The 12,806-nt window shown below is 36.9% G+C and overlaps 1 protein-coding gene across 1 annotated transcript in view; it reads right to left on the bottom strand.

Moving 5' to 3' along the window:
- The window catches only part of USH2A (usherin), a gene marked incomplete at both ends in the record, with an annotated part of 509,528 nt that extends 496,936 nt beyond the window's left edge, over positions 1 to 12,592 (bottom strand). Inside the window, 2 exons of the mRNA XM_083377756.1 lie at positions 4,768 to 4,933; positions 12,117 to 12,592. Of these exons, the coding sequence (XP_083233882.1) occupies positions 4,768 to 4,933; positions 12,117 to 12,592 (642 nt within the window). The remainder of the gene's footprint in view (positions 1 to 4,767; positions 4,934 to 12,116) is intronic.
- Positions 12,593 to 12,806: the final 214 nt, after the last annotated feature.

Genomic DNA, 12,806 nt, shown 5'->3' with positions numbered 1-12,806 from the left:
TTAACATGATGTCGAAGAATTCATAAATTTAACCACACTCAGAGAGAGAGATCAGGAAAAAAACCATAACCAAAATATGACCCTGAAAGTGCCTCAGCTATTTCAGTTAATCTAAGTGGTTCTTTATGAGCAACTTGCAAAGACCTGTTCAATGCAGAGGAATATTTCAAAAATAACAAAACAATGTGTGCTATTAATAAGAACCTTATTAATCCCTAATGGAATTCAATTTAGCCTCAAACAGACTCCAGTTTTCTAGGGGGTTAAATTAATTCTACCCAATCAGGCCTGCCATATGAATGTCTTAAATTAGTCCACTGACCTCTGGGGAAAAGAATTGAGGGGGAAAAAGTGACTAAAAATGCAAGCCTCTTGATTATTGAACCCAATGTCAAAAAGAGAGAGGGTATCTTACAGTGGCCAATCCTGGCCCATGCTACTGGCTACTGGCCAATGTTGAAAGGTCTAACATTGTCATGAGTTCTCCAGGGATAAAGTTTCTGGGAATAGGAATCAAATATTCCTGAAATTGTGACTTAAGAGCCAATTACTAAAATTCTGGTAAAACTATTTGTAGGAGATGTGATCAGGTGGCAGGCTGTTAGGTACAGCACATCATCAGGATAAGACCTACAGTGTAAGTTCATCCATTTGAGCTAATATACGATTCAGTGACTTTAATCTGTTGCAAGATTTAATACTGGGCTATGTAAAGCCTGCAGTATTTAGTTACTTTGGTTTTCAAAATAAAAGTTTGCATACTAATTGGTGAAGGATGCAAATCTTGTATACATATATATCCCTAAAGAACTGCATTTAAATATTTTTCTACCACTTCTCTTTAAAATTATTTTGTGATTTTAGGCCTACATAATGCCTATAGCTACCCAATGCAAAATAGCTTTGACTTCTTGGCCTTGGCTTTTCTGTTTTTAGAGCATTCCTCAATCTTCCACCTATCCACACACTTCTAACACTATTACAGGATACTATAGAAATTGCCCAGCACCTACTTAGTGTTATTGTCACTCCAGATAAATTTCTACCCTTCAACCACCTCTGTCCATTAATCTACTTTACATTTTTTTTTCTCTATATGATTTGTGTTTAGGCTTCATTTATGAATATAGAGTATGAAGTTATTTTGAGTTTATAGAGAGTTGCTCTGAAAAGTGTTGCATGTAACTCTAGGTCATACAGTGAAGCAAGCTATTTTACTGTTATTGCTTTTTAAATTATTTTTGTGATGTTATTTATTATTATAACATTTTTATCCTGCCTTTTTACATATTTAACTCAAGATGATGAACATCCTGCTATCTATTTTCCCCACAACAGCAACTCTCTTAGCTGAGTTGGGTAAAGAGAGACAGTGACTGGGTGAAAGTCACCCAGTTAGCTTTCATGCCTAAGGCTGGCCTAGAACCCAAATTTTGTAGCCCAAATTTTTCTCCACAACACCAATCTTTTTTGATAAATTAGATAAGACAGATATACAGCTAATATATACAGATCACTGATCCTAATCCTAAAATTCTATCTGTGGCTTACAGATTATATTCCAGGGAATGCACATCAAGTTTAATAGGAATAATAAGTAACAAGTATTAGTAATTAGCTTCTCTGCAAGATTGAATCAAATGCTGCTATTTACTTCTTGATTTAGATCATATTCTGGGTTCAATTGTGGCCTTAGTGCTATCCATTAATCTGTTTCTAGTGTAGAATAAAGTGGGTGAGAAAACTAATTTTAAAAGTGGCATATAAATTCCAAATAAGTGAAACATGGCTTAGGTCTAAGCTATTTAAAGAACTACCTATTTTCTTACTGTCTACCCAACATATTCTGTTTATTAGTGGTCTGCTTTTTATTGGTCCTACTAGGCTAGCTTTGACATCAACAACAAATTTAGCTTTCTTCATGGTACAGGCTTATAAAATAGAATAAACTGCCACTGTAGTTGAAGTAAGGCCCCTGCTTACCTAATTTAAAAAGAGTGAAAATGTATTTATTTTTTACTGACCTTTTAAAACGATTGTTCTAACTTTTGTGTTCTGTATCACTTATATTTTAATTCTTTTGCTATTTGTCAGCCACCTGCATCCATTAAGCAAATGAATAGCAAACATGTAGTCCTTGTCTTATGTCACTTAACAACTGTTCAAAGTTGAGATGGACTTACAAAAATTTACTTATGACCTGTCCTAAAGGTGCCGGAACTCACACATCATACAACCCGCCTTGCCTACCCTACAAGGTTCAATCCAAAAAAGGTGCCGGAACTCCGTTCTGAGCGTTCTTTGAGAAAAAAAGCCCTGCCTGTCCTCAAAGTTATAACTGCAGCACCATCCCTGTGGTCACGTTTTCACATTTCACATGCTTTACAACTGCTGTCCTGTGGTCACATGATCACGTTTGGCAATGTTTTTGTTGGAAAACGCCCCAAAATGCCCATTGGATAAGATGGGTTCATACTTACAAGTAGGTGGTTCACTTAATGATCATGGTGATTCACTTAATAGCTATCATAACAACAGTACTAAAATTGTGTCTGATTATGTGGGGCCTTGAGAGGAGGGGAGGGGAGGGGGGAGGGAGGGAGGGGAGGGGAGGGGAGGGGAGAAGAGAAGAGACACACTATGAATATATAATCAGAAATAAATTATGTTGAGTTGAGCAGTTATTTTTAATTCTTCCCACCATGAATATTTTATACTATCTCCAGACTTGACTATTTCATTGATTATCAAAATATTTTAAAACAAATTAAAAACACTGATTCTAACACAGATTCTTTAGCTTCTTAGTTTTCTCCATTGATAATCCTGTTCATTTATAGTTACTCTTTGCTTTCTATTTTCAAAATAGTTCACAATCTATGGAAGGACAGATCTTCCTATCACAATGCCACAAAGTTTGCTGAGGAGTCTTTGATAAAAATGCAGTAATACAGAAATCCTTGATGGCAGGCTATGAGCCTGAGACTGTAGTTTTTGCTTTTCTATGCACACTTGTAATGAAGAAGTAAATGTTTTGTTCTGTATACTTGAAATTGTCATGCACTTGTCATTAAGCATAAAATATAGACTCTCCAAAACATTCCAGAGAAGCAGGAAAAAGAAGATTTTACAAATTGGAAAGGACAAGTTTTCTCTTGATAGTCAAACAGCTATGATGTAAAGTGGTCTCATTAAATCATAAGTACTTTACCCTTTTCTTGAAATAACTGGAAGATTTAAAGATTTATAAAGAAATATTGGCTAAAATAAAAAAGGCTCACATCTGACATGTATTGAAATGATAATACTGATTTCAATAGGCATTCTAAGAGCATTTTGCTCCCAAAGGAGTAATTCAAATCCAGTTACCCTTTACATTTTGTATTTCAACTCCCTTTCTAAGGCTTTTAATGTGTGTACTGCCAAAGCGTGGCAAAGTTATGCAAATCTGATTGAGCTAATATGGATATTATTAAATAATTAGTGATACTGAATATGTAGTAAAAGATTCCCAAATGGCAGTTCTATAGATGACCCATTTCACTCTAGTTTTGGTAGAAGTGCAAATGACAACGTACATCTCTTAAGACTCTTCAAAGTTCAAGATTTCTTCATTTATAGAAGGAAATATATAAACAAACATTAGGAAAACGGCAAAATAATCTAATTTTACATGATAGCCACTTCTAATACTGTACAGTAGGACTATGTAACACTTTAGGTTTTTAGACTCCAAATAAGTGCTTTGGAGAACATAGGAACTTTTCTGCAACTCTTTAAAACAGCTGAATTGATAAAGCTGCTTTAAAGAGATACATATGGGTGCAACATTTGTTCTGAAGCATCTTTTTGGAAGACAGACTGAAGCACTACATGGCCCTTCTGTATCATTATAATCCCATATTCCTTGCACAGTATGTTCTACCTATCCTCTCTTACTTCAGCTTTTACCTCAGGTCTAGTTAATAAATTCTGTAGAACCTTTATATCTAAACCCTTATGCTAATTTTAGACCCTCTAGGTTCACAGTGGAGCTGCTGAATACTACTACTTCATGGCATTTGCTCATAGTACCAGTACAGAGGTCAGCTTTCAATTTTATGTGCTATTATGTCAGCCCCAAAGGAGATACTAACTCACTGAGTATGACACTAATGATTGATTATGAGTTACATGTAGCTGTGTCCTTCGGCCAGTGGAACAGTTTCATTATTTTGAACACCTAAAAGCTGCCTAGGATGCACAACATTCTGTACACAAGCCTTCCCCCCCCCTAAGAAGTGACATATGGAATCTGAAAAGTACTGAAATTTAGGTATATGCTGTAAATGCATATAGCATCTTCGAGTGGTGGATTAGCGAATCAGTTCCATTACACACGATAGTACTGATCTCATACTTGTTAGGTATTTAATCCAGAAACTTTATATCTTTTCATTCAACCTAGAACCTTTTTTTTTATAAGGCAAATGCTATGTTCAGCACAGGTAAGTATCTTGTGAAATATTTCAATACCTATTTTACTGCTATGCTTGCTTGCTTTACAATCCCGTGATGGATATTATATGCAGGAATGAACACTGGTCATTGTTAAACCCCTGTTAGGAGCGCAGTTTGAAATAAAGAAATGTATCATCCTTTGTTCCCCGCTTTATCATAATATTTTAAGTTAAATTCTACCATTTTAACATTTGTTCAGAGGTGCCCCTCTCATATAACACAAGAGTTTAATACTGATGCTAAAGGTTATTTATTTATTTTACTCACCTGCACGCTAAGATGATTCCATTTCTTCACCAGAATTCTCCCCAGTGTCATTACTTTTATCGGTAGCTGCAGCCCATTTATAGTGCGATAATAAAACACTGTCTCTTTCTCAGAAACTGTAAGCTTGAACACAGTCTGCCCATGAACAATTTTCTCCACCATACACCTTTGGAAACAATAAAGAAAACAACACCAAGGGTGAACTTCTGGAAGAACAGTGGGATCACTAGAGAAATGGGGGGCGGGGGGGGCAGGTTGTGATGTGGGTGTGAGTAACCAGGTATTTATAAAACAGGAATTAAGTTTAATAGAATTAAAGTCAAATAAGTTAGCATGGAAGGTTTCTACCGGAGTCTTTTAAGCCCTCTCTTTGGGGCTCTTTCTCCTCATCAAATTTATATAAATAACCTGGATTTGCAAGGGGTGGGCACCAATAAACAAAAGACAAAAATCGTTTCAATGGGTCAAAACTAATAAGACGCTATTTTCAACACAGATCTTTATAAATATAAGGCCGAGGTACCAAAAAAATTAATAATGAGCATCCCCATATAAACAGGATCTAGATGTTTCAGGATATCACATATCACATGTGCTAAAAAAAAGATAATGCTAATCATTCAGTCAGCAGAAGCATAATATCTGGGCAATATGCAGACTCTATAAACTGCTTAGAGAGGGCTGTAAACCACTGTGAAGCAGTGTATAAGTTTAAGTGCCCTCAAGTTCTCTTCCAGACACTGAGCCAATCTTCCATGGAAGATATTCTCCCTTGTAGGAAAAAACAAAACAGGGGAGAATCTTTGCAACTGAGTGTTGTATTATATTGCAATGCCATGTCAGCACACAATAAAACATTTATTCATAAAATGTTCCAACTTTTCTAAAATTATTTTTGCATTAGTTCAAGGTTATAGGGCATACCATTTCAGAGAGAACTACTTGTTTTCCCACTGCAGTCCTATGCTACTCTTTTCAGTTAAAAATAGTCACGATTCTTGCCCACAGACTGGCTTGTCACTAACTCACTTTTAATCAGACAAGATAAATGAAGTTTGACCATTATTCTCTTTCAGTAATGATTCTGATCCCATCAATTATTTGTCAACAGAATTTTAAGTGAACTATGCAATCTGCAATGTTGCTAAAAATGCATTTCTTAACATACTGCTGATTCTGCCTGCTTGTAAACATGTTGGTTTTTCAATATCAAATATTTGTCAAGGCACAGCCAAGAAGGAAAATATTTAGGAACTGGATTTATTCAGTTCCTGGATAAACAATAATTGGATAATCCAAAGTTTATTAATTTTGCTTATCTAAAAACAAATATCTCCATATGTGGACCCCAACAAGTGTCCTACCTTTAACAAAGGATGTGACCCTGATGTATAATACTTTAAAATCCATAAAGTTTTCACAAATATGTGATTTATAACTAATTTCCCATCTGGTGAAAGTATGTCAATCTTGACAAAACATAATTATACAATGACTGTAAACCTTTTAAGAAAAATATGACTTCGTATCAAAGTATGATAGGAAGGGAAGATCTAGCCATATTAAGACATGCATTATTACCCTAGTTTGCTTTTTAAAAAAAAAATAAAAAAAAATCCATCCTGTTCAATTACTGTACTAAGCATTAATTCTCATTCAAATCCAGCTTGGCACCTGCCAATTATATGAATATATCCATGCATATTTTATAGTTAGAAATTCTAAAATTAATAACTAGGTCTACTAGAATGTCTCTGTCCTATCCAAGCCCAGTCATTTTTATGTTGATGAAGGCAGAAACTGCATTGATTGATTCTTTTCACTCTGGCCATCCATAATTCCATTTTAATTCTTAACACTTGTGGAACACTTATGACAGAAGGCAATAGTAGTGGAGGCTTCACTAGAACAAGGAGAAGCCCTTCAATAGTGCAATTATTTTCATGAAAGCTTTGTCTATACACATAGCAGGACCCTACATAAATCAAATGCTTTCCATGGACCACTGAATTATTTTTCCTTCCTTCCTTCCTTCCTTCCTTCCTTCCTTCCTTCCTTCCTTCCTTCCTTCCTTCCTTCCTTCCTTTTGTCCATCTGTCTTTTCATTCTTCCCATTCTCCCATCTCAGCAAATTACTCTGGGTATGGAACAATCTTAAAAATAAAAACAATGACATGACATTCACAAACATTAAAATACATAGCCAAGAGATATACATCAGTAACTAACACAACCAGGAGATGGATGCCTTTACACATGTGGGGCTACAAGTCTGGACACAAAACTAGGTCTTTGGGGCCTTACAAAAGACCAGCATGGGGCAATGTTCTAGCACTATCATAGAAAAAAAATGTCTTCTGACCCTTTGGCCAACATTTCTTAGCCTGCAGGACCTGGAGCATGCCAGTCCTGCTGGACTGGATCAGACAGGTAGAAACAATTTAAGGGACAAGATGGATCCTTAAGTTCTCAGGTCCCAAGTCATGGAAAGGCTTGAAATATGGCAACCATCACCTTGAATTTCATTCAGAAGCACATGGTAACCAATACAACTCATATAGTATGTTGTCACATATGCCATTTACTACCCCTGCTACTGCATTCTGCATCAGTTGAAGCTGTTGAATACTCTTCAAGGACAGACCCTCATACAGCGCATTAAAGTAGTCCAGATTTAAGGTCATAAGAACATAAATCAAGCCTTGTGTCACCCCAAATTTAGAGGCTATGATCTAAATCTTTTCCCCATCAACACTGATTGGAACCAGCCCTAATGGAAGGAAGAGAAGCAGCACAACATAGCTCCACCTAGGCTAACTTCCAGAGTCAGTCCAAAAGATTGGTAGTATTAAAAGCTATTGAGAGGTCAAGAAGAATAAAGGTGGATGCACACTCATCCCACTTTCACCAAATCAGTACCATCCTGATCACATGTCCGAGTCTGAAACCTAACTGAAAAGGATCCATATAATTTGTTAATCCATAGCCCTCTGAAGGTGCAGTTTGACCACCACATTGTCCACAACCTTCCCCAAAATGAGAAGTTTGAAGACTAGATGAGAATTGTCCAGACTGCTTGATCAAGTAATGGGTCCTTGAGAAGAGAGCGCACTACTGCCTCTCTAAGGGCCAGCAGGACTATTCCCATCTTTTATGTGGTTAATTACTTTAAATACATCATTCATTTCTCTGTTTCTATATTGCTTTAAGATCAGAACATCAATACATCAAAAATGTAAATAAGTGTTTCATATGAAAGATGTAGAAAATTAACAACTGCCTAGGAAATGCAGTCTCTTTGCTAATCATTGGGTTGTTGAATCATTGAATTCTATGGTAAGTAAGGGACTTGGTAAATACACATCTCCCCAAAACACAAACTCTCTTAAAGAGATATTTGAAACAAGTATTACTGCTGTTGACATTATTAATTACAAATAAAAACAATAAAATTTACAATAGCAATAAAAAGCATTTCCTGACAGAGGACACTGAGAGTAAAGCAGTATTAAATATATGCCTCACCTAGATTCCATCTATTTTAGCTATCAAACTTGTCATGCATACCTGAAATTTGATAATAAACTTTGAATATAGGATTGCAACTAATAGTTAACATAATGTAACTTAAGTAGCCTTAACCTCTGTACTAATGTAGTGCCAATTTATGAAAATTCAACCTTTTACTTAAATACAAGTTTCAAATTAAAATATTAAATGTTGTTATTTATCTATTGGATGCACACCTCTCCATTTGTTCAAAGGCTATACATAGAATTTGTTTTCCAGTTGTATCCCCTATTATATAACTTGATTAGGTTGAGAAATCATGGTTATGTTAAGAAATATTAAGAAATGGGGCCATTCAAGCTGGATGTTACAGAATTTATTACCAATGTCTCCCTCTCACTAACTAGCTACAGGATAAAATACTTCTTGTCGTATAACTCTTCAACAATCAGCAAATAATTTAAAAAACACCTTATTATTTGATACCTAAAGACCTTAAAAACATTCATACACAATTCAGTTTGCACCCAATTAAATCTTTTAAGCATAGCCATGGCTCTGAAGACTCAAAACACATTAGGTGTCCACTCAATGTGGACCCCAGGAACAGCTGCACAGATTCTTCACTCTCATTTCTGCTGCAGTCTTCCATTCACACATCCCCCCTCTCCCCATTTATAGGGCACTTCTACACAGATCATTATAGAATTTACTTGGTTTACGATCAACAAGAGGGTAACAAAATAGCATGTTTATGCTTTTCAGTCACTTGTAGACCAAAAAATACATGAAAAGATATGAAATTATTAAACAACTTTATAAAAGAATGTGAACATTAAATGGCAATAATGATAGAGCAGGACTGGGCAACCCTTCTGAAAATTAGGGTGATTGTTGACTAAGAAAAGAAAAATATTTTCTTCATTTGCTATACTGTGTTTGCTAATAAGGAACACTAACTCAAGTAGAAAGGGTCGCCTAAAAACATCTCTGAGACTGGGATTATTATTAAACCTTCTCTCTAGTAACAAAGACAGAAGAACATCATAATGTAAGGAGTGTAAGGATTCTCTAATGAATTACATATATGGTATTGGCTAGATAAGTGGCATGGGAGAGATAGCTTCCAAACATGCACTATACAAAATGGAGAAAAGTCTTGTGAATATTGCTATCAAGAGTGCATTGCTTCAGCAATGTCAAGGCTCTTTTGAAGCAAATCAAGGTCAAATACTGAGCTAATAAAGAGTGAAATGTTATATTCCAATCTATACCTGTTTTCCATGGTGACAAACAATTATCCTGTAAACACAGACAAATAGTTTAGTCTAGTGGTGAAGGCATTGAAATAGGAATGAGGAAATATGACGACCGGCATCTCATATGGTTCAACAAGTTCCATCTCTTTTAATGGGGGGGAGGCACTGCCCCCCTCAGAAAGGGCACGCAACTTGCGTGTCCTCCTGGATTCACGGCTTAATTTGGAAGATCATCTAACGGCCGTGACCAGGGGGGCCTTTGCACAGGTTTGCCTAGTGTGCCAGTTGCGCCCCTTTCTGGACCAAGATGCCCTATGCATGGTTACCCATGCCCTTGTCACTTCTCGCCTGGATTACTGCAATGCTCTTTACATGGAGCTGTCCTTGAAGTGTACCCGGAGGCTTCAGCTGGTGCAAAATGCAGCCGTGCGGGTGCTTATGGGAGTATTGAGATACTCCCATGTTACACCACTCCTCCATGAGCTGCATTGGCTTCCGGTTACCCTCTGGGTACGATTCAAGGTGCTGGTAATAACCTTTAAAGCCCTACATGGTTTAGGCCTGGAGTACTTGCGAGACCACCTGCTACCATTATCAACCTCCCATTACCCGGTTCGCTCCCACAGAGTCAGCCTCCTCAGGGTGCCATCGGCCAGGCAATGCTGTCTGGCAACCCTCAGGGGGAGAGCCTTCTTTGTGGGCATGCCGACCCTCTGGAATGAACTGCCTCCGGAGCTGTGGACGGCCCCTGACCTTCGGTCTTTCCGCCGTGACCTGAAGACTTGGTTATTCCAACAAGCGGGTCTGGACTGACTATGTTTTTTAAATTTGGCTTTTATTGAGTTAAATTGTCATGTATCTATTACATTTACTGTTTAATTCTTTTTTAAAGTTTGTATTCCATGTTTCTTAAATTTTTTGTTATGAGCCGCCCTGAGTCCTTAGGGAGAAGGGCGGCATATAAATTCAATAAATCTAATCTAAGCTAATCTAATTTTGGAGACAATCATTACTTCCATTTTGTCATATTTGACAAATCTTTCCTTTCTACAAGGAAAAGGCCCAGAGCATTTGCTTTAGTCCCAGTTGCATTTTACAGAAGATACACTCACCACATAAGAGAACTGAAGTAGTCCTTGTGGTCAAACACTGAGTGAAACTCATGTTTGTCAATGGCCTCCACAGAGAATTAATATTAAACTTCAAAAACGTTCTTTCTGCATCACTTTTTGAATGTTTGATGCTCTAAGGATCTATAAAGAACCAACAACTACTTAATCAACAAAAGGATTTATGAATCAATGGAGAAATAAGCTAAGTTTTTTCCTAAATCTATCTCTGGATATTCACTCTAAAAGCTGGCTTTAATCAAAAACTGTCCTTCCTTGTAAAATGCACGCAGGTAGGAGGAATATAAGCATGCAAACTGAAACACATAGGCCTCTGTGGGTGAGACAAAGTGAGTATCTAATCTTTCTACTGTCCATGAGCACAGAGCAACAGTTAAAACATTACCTCATCTATACTGTCAGGGAATGGATAGTAAGTATAATGCTATTTCTAGTTCTCTAGAAGGAAGCAACCCATACAAAGATAATTATGTTAATCTATTACTGCTCTGACACCAAAATGCATGAGACATCCCAAATCTGATTTTATCATGTCCCATATTACTAGAGATCAACTTCTGGACTTAGTCACCATAAAGCTGCCTGCCCATTCCACCCAGTCCATGTTGCACACAATGTTCCTTCATATCCACATTCCAAAACAGGACACAAGATGGTGATTACTGATCAAACTTCTCAACAGGAAATAGATGTGACAGTGCCTATTTTATGTAATGAATAAATGGATGATAAAGAACACCATATTCTTAGATTATAACAACACTAGATTGTAACAACACTAAATAATGCAGAAAGCAAAAGCTCAAAATAATTAGTCCAAGGTGGTTATTGTACACAACTGAGAATATTGATCTCAAATCTATATTCCATTTAGCTGGCTACTATTTTGGTAGGCCAAGGATTTCCATAGCCAAATTATATCTATTCCCTATCTGCTCATAGAAAAAGTTCCCATCCACTACAATAGCCATTTCCACCTGCCACAGTGAATGCAGCAGCCATAAACAGCATGGAAGAGGGGGGGAGACCATGGTCCCCAAATACTTCTAGGAAATGTAATCAGCTGCTCAAATCACCAAAAAGTAATTTTGACTGAAGCGTCATCTGGATTAAGCTACTACAAATGAGCTTCCATGGCTACCTATTGTCTAACTAGTTCTCTTTTATTCAACACCATACCTATTTAAAATAGAAATGATAACAGTAATTCACAAATGAAGTTTGATAATTAGCAAGAGAAAGAATAGCAGGCATGTCGTGCAATCCAATAGGTAATCCACAAATGTTGCCTAAAGTGAAACAGTCAAGAAGTATTTCTAAGTTTACATAAAATCAGAGTTATAACATTAGAGTGCCATTTGCTTTGTGTGACCGCCCACCCCCAAAAAGAAATTCTGTCCATTATCATGTTTGATTTTACTGGTTGAGTAACCATCTGTCAGCTACTTACATTACACCTTCTTTCTCAGGTTTCAACCATACAGTTAAAGTAAATGAAATAGCAAGCTTCCGAGGATGAGGAGTGGAAAAAGAATCCTTTTCACCATGAAAAATAATACTTGTGTTGCTAAAAGATCCAGGAGGCACATCATTTTGATCTTGCTGGATAACATCGCCCAGGCCTTCTGAGAGAATGGCAGCATAGGAAGCAGGAGATGATCTATACGGACATTTCTGAATGCAAAATTGCCGAATACAGAAGTTAATACTTTCAACAACAGCTGAACTTTGACAAAAAGTACTCCTTTCTGGCAGTCCACAGGTAGCTTGGGTTGGCACAGTGGAAATGTTCTTGAAAGCACCCACATTTTCAAGACTTGGGAAATGTCCCTGTGAACTGGCGAGAGCTGAGGTTATATAATAAACAGTGATGGATGTTTCAATGGCATGAAGCAGGAAACCACAGTGCAGAACCAGGCAAATCATGTTTATAGGCAGGCTGCTTCTTGATAAGGCACCCTAAATAAATAATGACGACTGAATCAGTAGAAATGCCCTTGGGCAGCTAGTTGAGAGATGATGCAGCACTTCTCCTTAATTTGAAATCCTGACAGTGTTTGAGTTTCTTAAGTCGAGTGACATATACTTGGAGAACGGTAATACCTAGAAATAATACAAAAATATTTAAAGGGAATTGGTG

The sequence above is a fragment of the Vipera ursinii genome, assembly GCF_947247035.1.
Source record: "Vipera ursinii genome assembly, chromosome: 1".
NCBI classification, from domain to species: Eukaryota; Metazoa; Chordata; class Lepidosauria; order Squamata; family Viperidae; genus Vipera; species Vipera ursinii.
The sequence above is the reverse complement of the archived record's forward strand: the minus strand, read 5'-3'. Positions and strand labels throughout refer to the sequence as shown.